The 21,460-nt window shown below is 45.6% G+C and overlaps 1 protein-coding gene across 2 annotated transcripts; it reads right to left on the bottom strand.

Moving 5' to 3' along the window:
- Positions 1–429: 429 nt before the first annotated feature.
- Positions 430–14,845, bottom strand: ARF1 (ADP ribosylation factor 1). Of its 2 annotated transcripts, none has more exons than XM_059818388.1 (5): positions 14,756–14,845; positions 4,667–4,846; positions 3,859–3,969; positions 3,052–3,176; positions 430–1,986 (listed from the first exon to the last, which is right to left on the bottom strand). In XM_059818388.1, exons 2-5 carry the CDS (start codon positions 4,812–4,814, stop codon positions 1,825–1,827), a joined length of 546 nt encoding a protein of 181 aa, XP_059674371.1. In that variant the 5' UTR covers positions 4,815–4,846; positions 14,756–14,845; the 3' UTR covers positions 430–1,824. The 2 variants fall into 2 exon arrangements, with proteins under 2 accessions (XP_059674371.1, XP_059674370.1); XM_059818387.1 differs by lacking the exon at positions 14,756–14,845 and adding an exon at positions 14,099–14,153.
- Between the last annotated feature and the right edge of the window lie 6,615 nt (positions 14,846–21,460).

Here is a 21,460-nt window from a genome sequence, read left to right as displayed (position 1 = left end):
AGGTCCAGAGGGGACTGCAGAACGGAAAAACACCCGCAAAATAAAGCGTTTAGGAAGGCAGACTTTCTATTTTTCTTCCCCCCCCAAAAAACCTGCTAATTCACAGAGCCTGTTTTTAAATGGGATCAGCAGGAAGAATGATCTGTTGTGGGGAGTGATGGGACTGCTCCAGAAGCTCAACAGATGCCCTTGAGGCAAGGAAGGGACTCCAGCAGAAGCCAACTACCACCAGCCAACAGGACCAAAGAACTGCTGCCCACTGCTCCACCTGCCGGAGTCCGACCAGGAACGATATATTATTTGGAAAAGACAGGAGATGTCCTGAGATTTTCAGGCAAAATTATGATGTGGCAAAAAGCTGCTTGGATTTGCATTCGTCTAGCACACAGTACTGTAGAAAGATGGTACAAAACCAACATGATACCAGTGCAAGTTTCATGAAACTTTTTATTCAACAAGTATTTAATTATGATTCTGCCAAGATGATCAAATGAACAGCAAGGCATAAAAAACATGAAATAGTTAAGAGATTTTATTCTAATAGCTTTAATTACAGTGCTTGTTTGTCGAAATGAAAACTGAAAACAAGTATACAAAACAGTTGATTACTAATTGTGTATTGAAAGCAATAAAGGTTTCCACAACACTAAATAAACCAGTTCTGATAGTTCCTCAAGTTAAAGTTTAACAGCTCCAGCTTCTTCAGTGTTTATCAAAATACAAAAGAAAAGTAAAGAGGTCTTTTTTCTGATGGCAAATCTGAACCTTGCAGTATGAGGGATGCCAAGGGTTTTCACACATATACAGATATGGGATTGTTCCAAAATGGGATTGAATACTTCTAGAGTGGAATGACTCTCCAAACTCTCATGCTTTTTTTTTTTTCCTAGACGCTATACATAGATGTTTGGTGTTTTTCATGGCAATTCTTACGTTAAGTACAGTACTTTCTGCCTATAGAGCTTAGGACTAGGACAGGCTGTGCTTTCTGTGGAAAGGTTTGCCTTCTGGAGTGGTTTACACACAAGAAAAGTACAAAACACTTTTGACAAATACGACAGGCTAAAAATGTGACTTCTGGAAATTATTCAAGTTCAATGGAAGCGATAAATCTCTCCTGAACCAAAAGTCTGAAGTTTAGCATGAGTCTGCAAGCTCATCTAAACCAGGTCCGACAAATCTTTTAACGAATATAAGCAAATACGAGTAGATACTACGAGCTACAGAAAGAGCCAGAAATCTTAGTTATGATCTGTTCTTTAACCAGATGAAGCTAACTGGGTGGCGATCATCGCTTCACCATTTCAAAAGAATCAAAAGTCACCACATCAGAAGCTATGTTTGCATGTTGAAGTGTTTTTACTTTTCCTTGACTAGTTAAAAAAATACAGAATTCAGGTTAAAAACCAACCACCAAAATGGATCTCACAGATCTCACAACCCAACCGAGATCGTATTCAGCTCTACTGCACAAGGACCACTGGCAACCCTTATGTTAACCCACTTAAATCCCTTCCGAGTACTAAACAGTGAGTTGATTCTTTACAATAAAAAAGCTGAGTAATATTGCATAGGAGTACCAGAAACTGCCTCATTGGAAACAAAAACTATTTACATTAAATAAGAAACTTAACTGTTTTCAGGCTTGTATTTGCCACATTTACAGCATGATGCAATATATACTGTGACAAAAGAAATGAAAACAGCTTCCGGCACTCAATACCACAAAGTAGCACAGTTTGCCACATTAGAGTAAAGCGAAGGGCGAGTAGGAGGAAATAAGAGGGAGGGGTGGAAAAAGAGGGAAGAGGAAGGTTTATGGTTTCATTTCTGGTTTCGGAGCTGATTGGACAACCAGTCCAGTCCTTCATAGAGACCGTCTCCACTAGTGGCACAGGTTGCCTGGATATACCAGTTCCTGTGACGAAGAGAATGCAGTCCAAGTTTGTCTGTGATTTCTGCTGCATTCATTGCGTTCGGCAGGTCCTGAGGGAAGGAAGAAGAGTCATTTTCTCTCCTAATGCCCACCTCCCAAAACCGTCTTTGACCACCAGCTTTAAAGCCATTAAAACAAAGTTAAGAGCTCTTAGAGCTTCTCTTTCAGAAAAACTCAGTTGATTACTTCTATGTTCAAGCCATTTCCCCTATACTGACAAAAGTCTCAAAGGTTTAACACCATGATCAAAAGCGCGTATTACGGAATACTTCTCCTCAGAAAAAAGAAGCGAGATGGCTGATGTCTGGATCAAGTCACCAAGCCCCTCAGTGTTAACCCAAAACTGCTTACAATTCAAGGGCCATTTCTTTCACTTTCCACTCAGGAAACATTTTCTGCGACTGCAGTTATGATTTAAGATCAACTTTTATCATAAAATAGTACTCTGCTTAGTACTGCTTCTGTTTATAGCCCACCTTTCCTACTCCTAGATAAGGCTTATGGCTTCTTTCTCTTCATAACTGAGTCTGTGCAATCGATGAAGCAGGACACATTCACTCTGAAAGTTTACTAGTCATATTTAAGACCCTCAACATTTGGGTTTAAGCTACCTAGGCCTGTACAAGTAATAAAAGGCAGAACTCTCAGCTTGCTTTGTGGCCTGGAAGAGTATGTACAGCTCACAGGCCAACACAAGTACATTAAAAGTCAGCCCAGTGCTTCCACCAACACCAGCTGTGCCCTCAAACACCCTAATCGAAGAATTCAGGGAGGTTGTGGCATTCCAGCCTTCCTCTCTGTTTGGACGAAGCTTGGGCAGGTGCTGTACTTGAGCCAAGCCAACCTTAAAAATCAAACTGGTAGAAATCTTCCCTATAACTGAAAATACAAGGATTTCTATTAGCCAAGACTGTTTAGAAGGATGCTCCTTTCAGATGAGAATGGGGTAATTTACTCTATGGGTTTGTTGTCTTCAACAAAACTCAATGGACATTTACTGAGAGCTTATCGATCATTACACTGAAAAGGTGAATGTCCAGTTCAAGATCTAGCACTCACAAGCACGTTGTACGTTTTCAAGAGTTTTTACAGAAAGACACCTTTCTTGAGCATACCTGTTTGTTAGCAAACACTAATAAAACAGCATCTCTAAGCTCATCTTCTGCCAACATTCTCATAAGCTCTTCTCTGGCCTCGTTCACTCGTTCTCTGTCATTACTGTCAACCACAAAAATCAGACCTAGAAATAAGCAAATGATCAGAATAAACATACACCAGAAGTTATTTACAAATGATAAATACTTCTGGAGGTCAGAACTAAGCTTTGAAGAGAAAATAACGCAAAAAAATTATCAGTATTTATCAGAAAAATACAGTTTTCTTATTACTGTAATCTCAGATCTGATTCTGTTCTTGCTGAGAGCTGGTGAAGGCAAGTGTGAGTTTGCATTTGCGTTTTTGAACTTGTGCGCTTCATCTACATGACCATTTGATATTTTCCAGCGAGTAGTGATTCTTGAAATCCTGTGACAGGACTCAAATGCACAAACATTATATAAGCACAGCAGTGGAAGAAGTGACAAACTCTCAGATCATGGGGCTGTTTGAGCTTGTAGTAAAAACTCTTTGCTTTGAAGTGAAGGCAGAGAGCTGTGATGCTTACAGAAGAAAAGCAAAATTCCGAACTCACTCTGATTCAGATGGACGAGGAAGACTAGTTTCTAGATGTCTTCCCATCCCCTCTTTGAACCTGTACTAGCTTAACAGGAGAGCCAAAGCAGCACACAAACACACCCTTTTATAATAACAGATATTCTCTACCCCCCCCCCCCCCCCCCCCCAACTTGCAAGATTATCGTAGTAAGGACATTAAAAAAGACTTTTAGATGCCGGAAACTTGTGACTTAGGCATTCAGACTCACCTTGTGTGTTCTGGAAATAATGGCGCCACAGTGGTCTGATCTTATCCTGACCGCCTACATCCCAGACTGTGAAGCTAATGTTCTTGTATTCTACTGTTTCCACATTGAAACCTAAAATAGAAATTGTGGCAAAAAATCTCAGTTAAACATAGTTGGCCCTGGACCTATTGTATTTATCAAGTCACGCTCAGAATGTCATCACTAAAAAAAGTTATCCTAAAATTTAAATCTACTTTAAATAAGCAGAATCCTACACTGAAGCCCTCAAAGCAGACAAACATGGGTTCTCTGGAACCTCTGCTCCCACCACCAACCCCCCTGTGATCAAACTGATGATCAACAGCTGTAATTGCTACCTGAGCAGCTACAAAATGCAGAGCAAACTACATTGCATGAAAAAATCCTGGGTTTTAAGGACTACAAATGAGGTACTTCTCTAATCACACAGTTCTCGCAGTCACCCTCCAGGAAAAAGGTGTCACCCTCTGCTTCTCAGTCTAATCTACTCAATGCCACAACACACTTAGGAGGGCAGACTGCCCTTCTACAGCCCACAAAGGCTTGTTCCACAAGTGACTGAAGAGAGGGAATGGAGTGGAAAAAACAAGAGTCATGTAATCTCCTCCCATGCCAGAATATTTGGCTGTGCCATCTTCATACCACAGTTTTAGCAAGTGTTTGTTCTGCCAGTCAAGGCAGGGCACAGCACTAAGTCACTTAAGTCAACGGAGTGGCAGCTGAGATACTGCTGCAAACAATTAAGACCCAAATCTCAAAGCAAGCAGTTACATAAATGTAAAAATCTTACCTATGGTAGGAATAGTAGTTACTATTTCACCAAGTTTAAGTTTGTACAAAATAGTAGTCTTTCCTGCAGCATCCAGACCAACCATTAGAATACGCATTTCTTTTTTGCCAAAAAGGCCTTTGAAGAGGTTAGCAAAAATATTTCCCATGCTTGAGATCTGTTCTCACTGGCCAGCGAAGTCTAGAGGAAAAAGATCACAGTATCACTCATGAGTTACCAACAGCTGTGTTCTGACCAGAGCATAATCAACCACCAAAAAAAGTATCAGATAATATGAATTCTTTAGATAACCCCAGCCACCACATTTTTTTCCCCACACTGAAGCAATACAAAGATGAACAGATACGCCAACACTTACTCCTTATTAGAAGACATGGCTCTGAGCGCTTTAAATCTTTCAAATATTCTTTCCGAGATTTTAGTATTAAATGCTGTTCTCAAACTTTTGTTTGCAAAATTCATGGTTTGCTTTCAACTCAACTGACCACTACAGGTACTCTGTCCCATGCTGTTATGGGATAATTTATCTGCAGCCTAAAGCATTACCATAAAACACACTTTTCCTAACTGACCTGCAGTTAAAAAAAGTTTTAAATGCGTGCTCATCTCTTTGCTGCTTAGCACACCAATAGCTGGTCCTTCTTTTGCAAAGGAAACTCAGAATACAGCTTGGATTCTCTCCTACTCAAAAGGGCTTCCTTCCTCTCAAACCCTAAGGAAACGGCCTGCAAACACAACGTAAACACAAAGCAGTATTACTTTCATTAACATTGGAGGGAAAACTCTAGGAAGCAAATCCACATTTACTGAAACTTAACTATCACAAATTATTAGCCATGTTAAAAGAGGCAGGCTTAAAAATCAATGTTTCTTCCTTCACTGCGAATGCTTCTGCTTGGATGCTCACAAGCGATTACCAACATCAGAAGCTTCCTCTTTAGAAACTGGAGAAACTGCCTCTCCACTCCAGCCCCCCAAGACACTCCCTGTGGCCTTAGAACCAGATCCACCCCATCACAACTCATCCACTTCTTCCACAAATTTCCCCTGCTTCCCAAACTTACTACTACACAGTTCACAGTGAGTTTGAAATCACCAACATATTATTCTGCTCACTTAAAAGATGAAAAAAACAGCCTGAAAGCTTTACAGCGGGTTGTAGATGAGGATGTTACATGGCAATAGTGATGATTCACACCTCTACTACTACTTTGTCTAGAAGCTCTCAGATGTGAGTTTAAAATGAAGAGACTGAGCCCAACTTTAAATACAAGCTTAAGACAGTAGGAACACATACAGCCGAGACGCGCAACATTCAACAGATGGGCTTCCTGCAAACCAAGTCACACAATTTAAAGTGCAATATGAAGTTTGAATCATCTCTTGAAGATACTCTGTATTTCACGATGAAGCTGTGGGCTTGAAGGAAAAAAATCTCACTGGACTAAGACAATTAAAACAAGCTTTGAACTGAAAAGTGCACCACAGAACAAAAATCCTGTCCCACTCTGTCTAGATCTATGCAAGGGATGTATGAAGTCTGGCTTCCTCACTCAGCCCTGCCAAAGATCTAAGCAGTTCTGCCCTTCTCAGGAAGCTTTGCTGGATACAATTTTTAACCCAAAAGCTAAGCACTGTAACGTTAACTAAGTCACATGCCTTAGCACAAGGAGCTCCACAGTGAAGTTCAGAGTCCACTCCAGAGTTCCTGAATGACATCAATCACCACTTCAACTTGCTGAAGTAACTCGAGTCAAAGATTCATTTACCTTATACGATAGAAGCTCAAGGTGATCGAAACTTTAAAACTAAGCTCATCTATAAGCCAGACAGGGCAGCCTAGGGATTAAAACCAAAGGGATGGTTTAAAAGTTCTATTATTCCACCATTTCCTTCATATTTCTGACGCACGACCAGGAATACTCAACTCCCACTTGAATATACGAAAGCTGTATAAACAGGAAAGTTAATGAGGAAGCAGAGAAAACAGTTTTGCTAGAGTCCCTATGTATCCAAATCACTCACACGGCAGGAAATCTCACTCCCCAGCCCACAACAGCAGCTCTTGCTGGGCTGGAGGGCAGGGAGGCTGTAAAGCTTTCCTTTGTCCTCCTGCTCATGCTACCTCTATCTTCTGCTTCATGTGAAAAGCAATAGTCAGGGTTGAACTGTAACCTTTTACCAGAGCTCTTGTAACCCTCCAAAACGAGTGTAAGAATTTTTGTAGCAAGAGAGCCTTACAAGCCCTCCAAAAGAATGCGTTTCCTTTGTTTCTGCATGTTTAAAAGCGTAACAGGTTATTAAATGCTTGGATCAATAGCAGTAATCAGGTAAAGCAGCAAAATCTTAGCATTAACACCCACGACATCCTTCCACACCCTGGAGAAGTCGCAGTCTCCTGAACAAGTTGCTTACACTTGGCACTAGCGATAGGGAATCCCATTAGATCCTTGTTCTCCCAGCAGCTGACTATTTCAAGTCTGCCTACCACCTATTCTTCACTTTTTGCGAAGAATGAGGAGTTGAACATGAAAGAGCTTGGTTTCCAGTTACTTCTTGTTTTCTCCACATTCCTACTACCCAAACCACTTCTGTAACTTACTTGATACTTCAGGGTAGGTGACATTGCAGAAAGCGCCATTTATTTTCATAGGTACTGTTTAGTTTACAGCCCACCCCTGCAAGACAAGTGTGTTTAGATGTTGACTAGGAAGCAGCGGAATCATTGCTGTCTAGGAGAATACTAGGAGAAACCCATCTGCAGAACTCCCACAAACTGTTGTGGGTCCCACCAGTTTTGTTGGATGCTGCTGGAGCAAAAGAGAGGGCCTCTGTCTTCGCCATCGGCAGGACCATCCTCTGACCGGCAGCTAGAATCATGTTCATCTATTGCCACAGAAAAAGAAATTGCACTTCCACATTTTTGTACATTACAACCCTCTGTCTGCACTGTTCCTGCCAGTATTTCATTACTTTCTATTATCTAAGCGAAAGCACCACCTCAAGTTCCTTCCTCAGTATCAACAAAATCCTCAACCAAATCATCATCACATGGCTGTGACCAGCCATCAGGTCTCTCTGCTTTTTAGATCATTTGTGTTGTCAAACAGTGCAGACGCTACCACAGCAGAAACTGCCGCGACTGTTTAGAGCTGCTTCCCATTAATACAACTCAGCTGAGGGATCATGCGATTACTTCCACCGTACTTCAGAGCTGAATCTGCTTACTTTAATTCTCATTTCAGTCCACTAGTTGGACCATGAGAACTAACATACACAGTCTGAAAATACGAGGAAATTTAAGACCCTTTTAGGTTAACTAGGCAATCCCATCGCTTTTCAGGCATCTTCAACATTTGCAATCTGCATCAAGACTTGCCAATATATTGCCTGTATTTATACTGAGGCTTAACCTTCTCTTTTCCTCAACCCAAATGTTGTCAGTAATTGCTACAGTGATCATTTCAGAAGCACAAGTTCAATAAAATGCCTGAAAACATAAAAGACTACGGCTTGCGACTGCTTGTAGTACTTCAGCGACTGCTTGTAGTACTTCAGCGCATCTTCAAAAGAGGTAGCTATCAGGCTAAATAGGAAGATTTGTGTATGAAAGAGGACAATTTGAATAAACGAGCGCAGACTGTTTTTGCAGAGCCTGGCAGTTCCCTCAGAAATGGAAGCTCACCACCCCCCAACAAACCCAGATCACCCCAAAACCAAACTGTCTATATGACTCTGGTTTCCCCCTGCCCATCGAAGCCCTGAAGCACACCTTAATGTAGTCTACTCCACCTCAAGATCCTCACAGCAGTAAAAACCTGTTAGGCAGGTTCAGGTAAGATACAATGTGCCATTGGTAAACAGTGAGAAAGACATTCACCGGCTAAGACTGCAGTTTTGTTTCAGGAAACAAGGTATTTTCAGCAGCCTGTTTTCTAGTAAGCGCTAGATTCAGATAAGCAATTAGGAGAACAGGCAGCCTTTTTCAGAAACGCTCAGTGTAATGAGTTAAAAATGAATGAGTGTCTGCAATAGCGAGCAGCCTGGTGTCTGTTAAAGCAATATGGCCCAGGAGTAAGAACTAGAATTTGCTTTTATTAATCGTAGGTGGTTAGAATAAAAGCTCTGGGGAGTATCTCAAGGCCAAAGATCATTCAATACTTAATCTTCTGCAGCATTTTGCATTTAACCATACGTTAATGCATTTTAATGTCATTTCATTGAGGCTGCTTATCTCGAGAAGTCAAATATGCTTCTTGACCTCCAAACTTCTTGGATGAGCTGTTAGTTAACAAGCCATCCCAAGAGGTATGACCAGAAGGATATGCAGCGCATCAAAGAAAGTACAGCTACATCTTGAAATCTCTGCATAACCTTCATTTTGCACCTCTGGAAAAGTTGGTTTTGACCACATAGAGTAAAACTTCACTGAGCCAGGAGTTGCAGCAAATACCACCGTTTCATTCAGGTTTACACCATTTCTACAAACATACCATAGCAGACAAAAATCAGAGGCTGAGAGAGAGGACGCCATATGCATTATTTAGTCAAATTATGCCTGCAGTATAGAAATACATTTATTTCACTTCTACATAAAAATAAATTTATTTCACTTCTACGTACCAGCACTTACCACAAAGCTCCCACAGTGAAAAAATAATGCTCAAAACTTTTCAAGTGGCATAACCAAACTTGCTGGGCACAGTCATTTTGTCATATCCATAGCAGAAAAACACCAGCAGCAATGAAGATCCGTCAAGAAAAGCTTAATTCTCTGTCCCTTCTCTGCCCAGAAAATGCCAAATACCCTCTGAGATACAGAGGTACAGAGCGCGTTTGTTGTCTCTAGGAACTATTATATCTCCCTAGGACATTCATATCTTGTTTTAAATGCCCATTTCAAGGAGAGACAAACATGGTGCCACTGCCAATGATATACTGCATTACACAGTTATAATCAGTCAAAATACTAATGCTAAAGCACAAGCTACAACCCCTAACAGTTGCAGGTTTACCAAAACACTTTTTCCTAGTAGCTTTCTGCACCTTGGTCTATTTGCTTAGACACCTACAGCAAGTAAAAATAGTGCGCTTACGAAGACAACTGATTTACTACCAAAAGCATGTCTCCACTTAAAGGAAAGTCTACTTGACATTGGCCTAAGCATTAACTCCACCTCCAATACAATTAGAAAAACCCCAAACCCGTAATTCCTAACCTGGTATTAACACACTAGTTCTATCACAGGAGAACAAAAATTGATCAATTTGTCATTTAACATAAATATTGATTTGAAATCCAGTCAGTTATCACTAGTTGGTCTGTATCCTGCTTCTACTTTATAGCATTCTAGAAGGTTTTAAATTAAAGTGTCAAGAGAAGCAAACTATTCCTACAAAAGATCACCAAACCCATGTGTAAACAAGAAGTGAGAAAGCTTTTTTTTAAAAAAAAAAATCAGGTTCAACAGCTGTTACTGGTGTTACATTCAAGAACAACTGGCAAATAATCTAAAGTGCAAATCTAACTTGGCAGCTTGTTCTTTACAATATAAAGCGTCATTTAAAAGCGAATGTGAGAAGTGATCCAACAAGAATAGAACACCGCTAAAATTTAGGATTAATCTAGGGCCACAGTATTTCACACCACCACTCAGCAGGCACAGTCAGTTAAGTACAGCTGCATTCTTTTGAACTTCAAGTAATTTCTTCATAGATTAAAGTGTGGTGTTACAGCAAATTTTGAAAAACGCTCTTGATCGAAACACTTCTTTATATTAGCCAGGGTGGCCCAATACACGACTATTCCAGTACAGTTATATTCAACTATTTTTAGAAGTTGTTTACTGGCCTTCCACATCTGATAACCCGAGTACTTATCAACTCAAACCCTTTAACTTTGGGGCCTTAACACTGGAATTTAGCTCAAATAATTTTGATTTGAGTTACCTGAGACTTTAGACCATACTAACATCACTAGGCATAGACTACGTGCAAAATTTAAGAGTAGCTAACAAATAGGCCAGGTTCTTTCTTCACCAGGGGATTATCTTGGACTTAAATACCACTGTAATAAAGGCCACCTCAAGAACCTCTACTCAGAGCTCTTCATTAATACTAAGTCACAACTCCTTTATAGTTGTACCCATTAAAACTAGGGGAGTGTTAACCATGGAGATCAAAACCTACCACTGCAGCAATTTTCCCCATTTCACACCAGAGGTGCTTCTGCCAAGCACCAGATGGAAAAGGTGTCCTAAATGATCGTAACCTTGTCATTTGTCTTTTAGGAGAGGTTAGAGGAAAGGAACTGGCATTAAAGCCAGTGAAATAAAAGATATGTAACTGTACTTGCATCTAAAGAGGTGTAGCTGGATTTGGCCACCAAAGGCTCGCAGTGACCAACTAAAAGGTGCCCAGATGCACACCGCATGTTCAAGGCAGATGGGGGACAAGTCAACCGCAAGTGAGAAACTAGGTGAAAGAAAATCCAACACAGATCTACTCCTTATGCAGCACCTTTGTTCAACCTAAGTAGGTTGAACATCTTGCTGTCTATACACATTACCCAGACAGCGCGTTTTCCACATACTGTAACACTCTCTTGAGAGCACTAGGCTCAGAATGGCAGGAAAACAGAAAATATTTCCACTTACAAGATCAAAACAAGGGCAAAAGAGGGAAAACTTCCTTAGGGGTCATGCCTATTTCTCAGACACAAGAACTCACTCCTAAAACACTGGTCAGAATAAAAAAAAAAAGAGTCCGTATCAAGCAGAGGGCAGGTTGTTTGACTTGATACTCAAAACCCTGATCAGAGTTATTCCCTTATTCTCACCCTCAAGCAGGGGGGGCAAGCTACTTCTGCTTCACAGCAAAATCTCAAACTATTTTAAGCAGCATGCAAACCAACACATAGGAAAAACACATATCTGGTCTGAAAAATGTTTTATTTAAAGGATAGGTTGGCAGGTGGAAAAGTACAGAAGGAGTCACTGTCCGTGCTTTTAGATAAAGCACATCCATCACCTCCCTGCAGACTGCCTGTGCTGCTCAGGAAATAAAGCGGTGCCGACAATGTAGTTGGGACACCCAAGTTTGGACTGTGACTTCATATTCACCTGTTAAACGGTGGCTATGCTGCTGTGAGAACAGGTTATTACAAAACCTTTCTTTTCAGATAAGCGTTGCACGGTTTTGTGAGGCTGACCTATTCACAAGTTCAATTTTAAGCCAAATATCCTGTTATTCATTCCCCGTAACTGGGCAGTAAGTCAACATTTACACTCGCAGTAGAAATGGCAAGAACTCACAAGAGAGCTTCGGCAATGAAATTGGCTTTTCGTTTGGGGAAAATGTCAAAGTAGAGCGTACGCAGCTAGTTGTTAGGTACAAGATCAGCGTATGAATAAGAGCTATATTAGACATGAGATTTTTATTAGAAATGAAACATCAGCAGAATTAGCACTATAGTCCTTCAACACTTGCATGTGTTAGAAACAAGAAATAAAATTGGATACTCACAAGCAGAAAAGAAAAAAAATGCTGAATAACACAGAAAAACAGCTGCTGTAGTAGGAAGCTGATTATAAACTTCTTTACTCATCAGTTAAAGAAAGGGAATAATGGCTGGGGACAGTGCTGGCTCTAATACAAGCTCTATAGCATTCCAGTAGCAAAACTTTCAAGAGATTTCTAAAAAAGAATCAAAACTATTCCTTTCCAGAAATAGGTAGTTCATGTTCGCCACATTTATCCACCGTAAGGCAAGCTAGATGCTTGTGAAGGCTGTTGAAATCTGTAAAAATTCTTGCTTGAAAATCCATCTTTACACATCTCAGCAGCTTTTATTTCTAAAGCAATCTACTATTTTTAAAGAAAGGTGGTTCTTTAAAACTTCACCACTGCAAATTCAGCTGGAATCTTGTGTTGTGAGCTTTTCCTCCTTTCACCAATTAATGTAATCAATAGCTTATCTGATAATTGTGCCTCAGTGGGATGTATGAACACTACTGCTTAAAGCAAGCTTTCAAACAGGTGTAAGTGGAGCACAATACAATTTGGTGAATTATAAGGACTACAATCCAGCCCCCTACTCCCACACACACTTTGTTTGCCTTGAAAAGCTGTGACTAGTCCTGCCCCCGACTTGGTCAGCATGACTAACACACACAGGGAACTAAGCACACTGAGCAAAAATGCACCACTCCTGCCCAGTCCCTTTTCAGATTCCAACTGTATTTCACAACAAGGCAATCTTAAAAATTCAGCAAATGCCTTAGACCATCGGGGACTGATTTACGTTCAGGTGTTCACCTTTTAACGTGATCCAGCAACCATTATGTATGTCACAGACTATCACAGCAGCAAAGGCTGTTATGAGCAGAGCCGACATCTGCTCCAGCCATTTTTACTCCTGATGCTCTACCACAGTAGAGGCGTCAATAAACTTGGCAAAGCAACTGAGTTTAAGAGGTTCAAGTGAGGCGAGTTTCCTCACCCTTTCACCCAATGTAATTACTACAACAGGGAAAGCGGTCCAACAGGGTTCTTGAGCACTGCAGACGCGTTTTTAATAGAGGAAGTCAGTGGCATCACACCAACGCTGTAAACTTTCAGAGAATCTTCTTCTATATCTGTAAGACTGTGAGTACTTATACTGACAATTTGATTATAAAACCCATGAACAAACGCCAAGTAGCAATCCTGTAGTTCAGCTACAGTTCCTTTTTCCTACAGAAGCGCTCCAAATCGGTAGCAAAAATAGTAATAACGATACTGCCAAATGACCTTGGACAATTTACTTTGACTCATTTTCTTTGCCTGAAAAATAAGGTTAACAGAATATCCCGCAAAGGGCTGTTGTAAGCCTTGCCGCTTACAAAACAAAGTTCAAAGTGTTATAGAAATAGTTCGCATTTTAGCTATTGACAAAGTTACATTTCAAAACAAGACCTCTGGATACAACTCTAATCAACCTGTGGAATTTGGTTTGGCAAGAGCCTAGCAGCAAAGCAACAAGGTCAATGTCAAACACAACATTTAGGCAGTTTTATGACCCAGCAGAGTTTTGGTCGCGCTCTGCTGAGGCAAACGGGACTCCTCCGTGAAAAGGTTCACATAGCTGGCCTGTCACTTGATCAGACAGAGGTTATCAGCCTAAAGTATCCCATTAACTACTCACAGAGACAGGATATAGTATTTTCAGACAGAATATAATATCCTCCCACCGGGAGCTGCTATGCTAAGGAAAACCGATCTCCTAGACCATCAAACCCAAGCCATGCACGGCAAACAGAGTTTGCTCCAGGCTAAAGCTCAACTTCCTACCATCACCCTCTCAGCCCAGCACAAAGCCCAACTCAGCAGCCAAGGGCTTACAGGAAAATAACCTCTCTCCTACGAGTTTCACCCGAGCCTCATTTCCCTTACCGCGCTACCAGATCTCCGAGGTCCGCTACGATGAGGGTTTTCGGGGGGAGAAGAAAACGAGGAAATACCTCTCTCCTCAGACCCGTTCACGGGCGGGGCAGAGGCCGGAATGAGCGAGTTTGGGGAAGGGAGGAGAAGCCCATCCCGCCGCATCCCGTCTAATTCCTCCGGCAGGGGGAGCGGCGCCGGGCCTTGTGCGGCTGCTGGCGAGTTGGAGCGGTCCCCCCTCCGCTCCTCCCCACGCCTCCTCAGCAGGGAAACGAAAGAGCTGGCACCCCTCGCCCCCGGCCCAGCCGCCCAGCCCCAAAGGCGGCGGGGTGCGGGGGGAGGGGGGCGGATGGGGGGCAGCGCCCCTGCCAGGCCCGCCGCTGCCCAAGGCCTGGGCTGCGGCCTGGCTGCGGATTCCTCCTCCCACCGGCAGCCGCCGAGCGAGGGCGATGGTTGGGGGCAGAAGGAAGGCCGGAAAGAGACCGGGCCCGCTCCCCCCGGGCCCGCCGCCCCCTCCCCTCAGCGCCAAGGCCGCGGCGCCTCACACCCGGCCGCTGGCCGCCGCCTCCCCCGGCGGCCGCAGGGTGTGGGCGGGGGAGCGGGGCGGCGGCGGTGGGCAGGATGGGAAGGGGCTGAAGGGAGGGAAGGGGAAGGTGTCGGTGAACCCACCGGCGTCGGCTGCTGCCCCGGGCAGTGGGTCTGGCTGTCCTCGGACTGTCCCGCTCGGAGCCGGCTCCCCCCTACGCCTCTCGGCCGCTCTCCGCCCAGACACACAAGATGGCGGCGCTCGGCGGCCACGTCAGTGCCAGCCCCGCGCGCGGCACCACGGGTAACCGAGGAGGGCAGCAGGAGGCGGGGCCGAGCGGGGAATGGGCGTGGCCACGGCAGGGAGCCGCCGACCTGGAAAGGCGCGGGGGCGTGTCCCGCCGCCTGGCCCCTCCCACTCCCTGGCCACGCCACACCGCCCCCCTCCCAGCCGCCTCGTGACCGGATGCGGCGCGCGCGGCCCGGGGCGGGGTGCGCGGGGGGGCGGGGTGCAGCGCGCAGCGCGGCGTGTGCGGGGCCGTGCGTCCCCCCGGGGAGGTGGCGGCGGCTGATGCGCACCGGGCAGCGTTGCCCCTTGCCAGGCCGGGCAAGGCTCCCCACTGAGGTCTTGCAGCTGCCGTGCCGCATCGCTGCACGCCTGGCCGCGCGGTGATGCACGCTTGCCTCGTGGGGCTTGATGCGCGCATGCATGCATGCATGCATGCAGCACGGTTTGCATGTGCGGCGCAGCACTGCAGCGTGCCAGGCCGCGTGGGAACGCGGGCGTGCCTGGTGGGACGCGGTACATGCCCACCTTGCTGGGCCCTGCGTGTGCTGCGCAGCATTGCTCCCTGTGTCGGGCTGCTCAGATGCATGGGGCATCCTTGCAGCACAGCGTTGCCCGGTGTTGGGCTGCGCGCTCCAGCATGCGCTCCTGCCTTACAGATATATATTAAAAAGCTGCCCATGCACCCTGCCGTGGGGTTGATGCACGTCTGGTAGTGCTGGTGTGCTCCCCACCTCTGCATCTGCTGGTTATTCACGTTATTAGGCACAGAGAGCGTCAAATAACATCCTTCAGGCCCTTTTATCCAAAATAAAGCAGGACTGCACGGAGGGTCCCCTTCGCCGGGTCGCTCTGCTGCCACTTCACCTTTGAGACAAAACACAGAGGATTTGGTAAAATTCTCACCATTTCTGGGGCTGGAAAAGGCTAAACGGATGGCGACGACCCACAGGATGGAGCGCGCCAGGTGCTGCGGCAGCCCCTCCGTGCCTCAGTTTCCCTATGCAGGGAAAAACCCATTTAATTTTTTCACCTCAATAATACACAGATGTGGGAGGGAATAGGTGAACGTGGAGCAATTTTTGAATTCCACATGGATAAAAACCTCACATGGTTTGGAAGCTCAAGAGATCAGTGTAGAAACAACTGTTAGCGCATGTGCGCAATGAATTTAGGATTATTTCCTTTCCACTTTGGGGTAAGTTTAAGATAAACCGAGGTCATGTGCTGTCCCAGGCTAGAAACTAAATGCTAAATACTAAATACTTCCTTTATTAAAGACAGGAAGAGGAGTTTTGAAACACAGCAGGAAGCCACAAAAACTGCTTATTTCTAGATTTCCCCCCGATGCTCATAGGAAATGAATACCTCGAAGAGCTCCATCCCCCTGTCAAATCGGGTTGAAATCGCCCAGCAGCTGAAAACATTACACAGAGGCGAGAGAAGGCAGACGGACAGATGGATGTGAGCCCAAAAGCTTCTTTTCCTAAAAAACTGGGTCACGCGCAAGGGAGATGGCAGCAAGGGGGCTCAGAAATGCGAGGGGTGGAGGTGAGATCTGCCCTGTGCTTCTTCCAGGGAGGCACCATCCCCATGCATGGGCAGGTGTGGGTTAATAATATTATTATTTTACTTAAGGAAGCACCTAAATTGCATTAACATCTCCCCAGACAGTCAAAAAGCAGCCGTAGCGATAACAGTCTAAGAAAGCGATGGCAAAGACATGCCGAGAAACCAAATTAATTCTTTTTTCCTGCACTGCAGAAGCTGACCTGTCTCAAACGGGGGATTTCAGGCAGAGAATAACTATTGTGGTGAACAGATTGCTTCCCACCTCGAGGTCCAGGCATGGACAGCTACCACCGGGATCGCAGATGTCCCCATCCCTTCGGCGCGGGCTGTTTGTGCAGCCCTGGGTTTGTGAACCGTTTGGGGCACGGCATCCTTCAGGACCTGGTTGAAGAGATACCGAGTTAAATCTAAAACGTAAAGGGGGATTTAATCCTTCGGCAACGCCTTCGAGAAAGGAAAGGGGAATTTGCATTTGCTTGGGGCTTCTGGGGAATATCTGCCTCTGTCCTCGCTGGTTAGGGACATTTTGGGTGAGTCCCGGGGCAGGAGCTGTGCTGGGAGGCCACGCTCTACGTGTCCGTGTATAGGCTGACATGAGGAAGCTGCTCTCAAGGCGACAGCAAAACCCTGGTAATGCATTTATCCCCCATCCCCAAATCCCCTCCCAGCCGTAGCCAAGCCGAGCGAGCGCTTGTTTTACAGCCCTGTCTCCATGCCCGGACAGTGAACCAGATCAGGGCGCTGCTCTGGGTTAAAAATAACCCTTCTCTCCTTTTTCCCTTTTTTTTTTTTTTTCTTTTTGCTTTATTTTTAACCCAGAGCAGTTCCTCGCTTTAGCTCACGGGGCTGGGGGGAGGAGGGGAGATGCTCATCCCACCATCCCATCACCTCCTACCCTCCCCGGCGAATGATGGAGGTACCAGCCGAGATGCAAAGCGAATAGAGGGAGGTTTATTTTATTATCATCATCTATGATATATCATCTATGATATATGATTTCGTTATTATCTCGGCGGAGACCTGAGTCGACGAGCCGGTAGAAATTTGGCCCCGTCGGTCTGAGTCATTAATGACGGCTGCCGTGATGCAAGACGAACACTTTGCCTGGTGACTCATGACATTTATGGGAAGAAAGAGGCCTTGGGGTTTTTTTTGCAGCTGGGAGAGCAGACATGTCGCTGGCTTTCTCTTTTCTCTGAAAAGCCGGTGTGAGAGAAGGACGAAATGGGAAGGGATCCCTCGGGGTGGCTGGGCTTGTTTGCTGGGTGCTCCCGGGGTGGCAGAAAGCCCGTTGGCTTTTCCTGGATGGCCCCTTTGGAGCTGGAGAGTTTTCCTCCCCACCGGGAGCCTCGGATGACAAATCTGCCGGCTGAACTACACCCTGTTCTTGCTGCCTGTTGAAAAAGAAATCAAACCCCAAGTGTTTGTGAAAGGCAATTTTCTGAGGTTATAAAAATACCATCCGGAGTCACAAAGCACTTGCCCGAGCGATGCTTTTCCTTTTGCATCTGCCCCAGGAAAAAATACTGTGGGCTGGATTTACTCCAACTCCAGGGTCCCCCAAAATAATCTTTTGCCCCAGTGTGGGCAAGTTGTCTTTATTGAGAAGATACTGCTTGATGATAAGCTGCTGGTGTCTGGTATCACGGGGTGGTGGAGATCTCTGAGCTGGTAGCAGCGACATCCAGCCACCGAATCCCTCCTGGTAGTGATGGCGAACTCATCTTGGGGTATTTTGGGGAGACGTGGGGACAGGTGCCCATGTGCAAAGGGCTAAAGGATGCCGGGGTCAATTGATGCTCTGCTTTCTGCTACCCTAAAGCTCCTGCTCTGCGAGGCCGTGTTGTCGGGTTGGGGATTTCTCACCTTTGAGTCTCTCACGTTGGGGTGAGAACTGCAATTACTCCCAGGAGCTGAGAAATTACCCCCTGACAGCAAGTTGCTACCTTATCTACTGAAAAAATAGCGATTATTTCTTGGATTTGGGGTCCTAGGGTCACCTATAGATGGGTCTGGGCTGTTGAAAAGCCAATAGATCTAGTCTTGCTGCTCACGTTTTACCATCCTGGCAGCAAAAGGAAGGTGGAAACGGGAGAAAAGCAAGCTAAACTCTAAATGGCTCCCTTGATAGGCAGAAAAATAAGAATATTTGGAGCAAGAGCTTTTATTTTCCTCTGGTTTCTCCATTCAGAGCTGACTTAAGTGGCAGAGGGACCCACACAGCCAGAGCATTTTTGAGAGCATCTCAGATGTGGGACTGAAGCCTGGAGAGCAAACGAAGCAGATCGGCTCTCCGCTCATGACACCGACTCCCTAGGGATGTTGGGCAAATTGCTGCAGCTCTCAGCCTCTCTTTTTTCTCCTTAATTTGGAAATAGCTACACTTCGTGACTCAGTGACGTGCCATGTAACCTGCCGGTGAGAAGAGCTTTGTATAACATCAGCGTTGCTAATTACTGACACCTCTGGGTGCAGCTCTCAGCTGCACCTGCAGTGGGATGATGCCCTGTTTGAGCAGCCTTGGCGATGTCTTTTGGTACCCGGGGAAGATGGGTTAGAAAGGACAAGTTGGTTCCTCCGCTGTCATCTATCCATCCCTCCTCCCTTCAGCTGCTACAGGGCAGATGTCCCCGCTGAGCGAGTCCCTCAGCTCTTCCTCAGATTGAGGGAGATAACGAGGACTGATTCACCCATCCTGCTCCAGACATCACCTCCAGTTGCACGGATGGTGCATTGCTTTCCTTCATCTGCAGCCAGCTCAGAGCTTGAATTCAGCCTGGCCATGCTGCCGGCAGAGAGGCCAGGCTCAGGCACAATAATTAGAAGTTAGTCCTTGTCCATGGGGGACATGAAGCCCTTAAGAGGATGCTGGGATCCCTTTCAGGTGTATAAACCGATGGTCTAACTCTGCTAGGACTCAAGCCTGCTCAGACTAATTTTGTGGGCAAGCCTGGGTGAATGCAACTGAGTTCAATGGGCAGCGCTCCCTTTCCAGTCAAGTCCTGTGGGGTGTGCTGAGCTGGGTCTGGCCTCTGGGACGGGCAGTGCAGCAATGCCAGAGCATATTCCCTTGCCTGGTCCTACCCCTAGCCCATCGGATACTGCCAGAGCTATCCTGAGTTATCTCCTGGAGGGGAGATGCTCTCCGAGTGTAAAGGCAAAAGGTAGGAAAATTAAAATACCCCATTTGGAGAGCTTTGTGCAGTTTTACGGAGCTCCATCAGGGAAAGCTGTCTGTCCATCACCAACCATCCAGGGTACCACGCTGCCATGTAGGATTGGATGTGGCACATATCTTTCTGCTTTTAACAGCCATGCACAGAAAACCTGGATTTTAAATGCTCAGCTGAAATATTTCACCTCTAGCAGCACAGTGCTCTGAAATCCCTTGGTTTGCTAGCAAAGCTGCCACCTCTGAAACACTAATATTGTGTCCTGTCACCCCAGGCTTTTTCCAGCCAGGATTCCCAGTTAATGAGCTGTAAAAGAGGAGAGCGCTCCGGCTTTCCATATGAAGTTGCTTGGCTACAGAGATCTGGAAGAAAATGTAGCACCAGAGGTATCGAGGTTATTATCACAGTGTTTTCCTGAATGGGAATGAAATTTCGGCTGTTCTCCATCATCAAAACCTCATTAAGTTGCACAGCCACTAATTGATATGCCCAAACCTGACAACCTGCGTCAAAGGAGAAGGCGGTGGTCGCCCTGGGACCCGCCAATCAATGTCACAGCCATCCCAGGCCCATGGTGAACTTTGACCGCCTGCAAGAATGACGGCAATTGTTTCAGTTGCGAGGAGAATGATGGAAACCAGCCTAATTATAACATCAATGTCAGGTCACATACCCCCAGTGGACACCTGCGTGATGGAAAAAAACCCAGACGTCGGCTGTTGGGGTCCAGCTTCTGTGAAACTGCCCGAGATGTCGTGGCCGCTCCGGGTTGTCCAGGCTGGAAGATTGTCACCTTGAAGAGCTTTGTTCATCCAGCATCATTTTTCTGGAAATCTGAGGATGCACATTGCAGGAAAGCTGCAACTGGTGTAACAGCGGGAGCGAGAAATGCCAATGTGCAAGGAAAATCCTGGGCTGTTTGCATCAAGGTTTGCAAGGCAGAAGGAGTTGGAGTCAGGAGGCTGCTGGAGGAAGGACCAGAGAGAAGGCTTTGGGGTTAGGAGAAAGGTCTGGTACAGAAAGGAGGTAAAAAGGTGGTGAATGCCTAAGTCACTGCAGGACGGTATCATTTCATCTCATTTTGCTTGTCTATGAGTTAGGGATCCCCCACCAAGTTCATTCCCTGCTCCCTTTTATCACAGAATCATAGAATGGTTTGGGTTGGAAGAGACCTTTCAAGGTCATCTGGTCCAACCCCCCTTCAATGAGCAGGGACATCTTCAACTAGATCAGGTTGCTCAGAGCCCCGTCCAGCCTGACCGTGAATGTTTCCAGGGATGGGGCATCTACCACCTCCTTTTACAGTCACTGCAGAGAAACAGGGACCTGAGGGTGTGATTCGACCACCCTTTTCTAGATACCTGAGATGAGCTGGGCTTTCATCTCCACCAACAAGACTCACTCAATCTCCCCAGGGGTCTGGCTCCAGTGGAGATGTCTTCTTTGTAGGAGATGAGGCCCTGAGCAACCTGAGCCAGTGTTGAATCCAGCCCCGCTGTGAGCAGCCTTGGACCAGAGACCTTCAGAGGAGCCTTCAGTGTCTGTTGGGTGTTGCTGTCTTCATTTAATCAGATCTATGTGGCAAGAGAAAAAAGAGCAGGGCTACAGGGATGAGAGAGGTCCTGGGCTGACATTCTCCACTTGCTGTTCTGCAGAGCTCAGGTGAGATTTGAGGGGTCTCAGAGCTATCCCCAGGATCAGAGATCCCTCTCTCTGTTTTAAAGTTTCTGCACTGTCCCACAAACCTGGACCTAAGAACTTTCCCCCTTCTTGCCCTGAGCATGGGGCAAAGGATCTGCAAGGATGGTGTGAGCGTGA

This window comes from Gavia stellata, chromosome 6, assembly GCF_030936135.1.
Source record: "Gavia stellata isolate bGavSte3 chromosome 6, bGavSte3.hap2, whole genome shotgun sequence".
Taxonomy (NCBI): domain Eukaryota; kingdom Metazoa; phylum Chordata; class Aves; order Gaviiformes; family Gaviidae; genus Gavia; species Gavia stellata.
The sequence above is the reverse complement of the archived record's forward strand: the minus strand, read 5'-3'. Positions and strand labels throughout refer to the sequence as shown.

What these genes read in the sequence shown, in the direction of transcription:
- ARF1 (XM_059818388.1), bottom strand. Translation starts at nt 4,814, where the DNA reads ATGGGAAATATTTTTGCTAACCTCTTCAAAGGCCTTTTTGGCAAAAAA. An exon ending in TTATTTCCAGAACACACAAG is followed by an intron (nt 3,177 to 3,858) that starts GTGAGTCTGAAT and finishes GCTTATTTCTAG; the next exon opens with GTCTGATTTTTGTGGTTGAC. An exon ending in TAGTGTTTGCTAACAAACAG is followed by an intron (nt 1,987 to 3,051) that starts GTATGCTCAAGA and finishes TCCTTCCCTCAG; the next exon opens with GACCTGCCGAACGCAATGAA.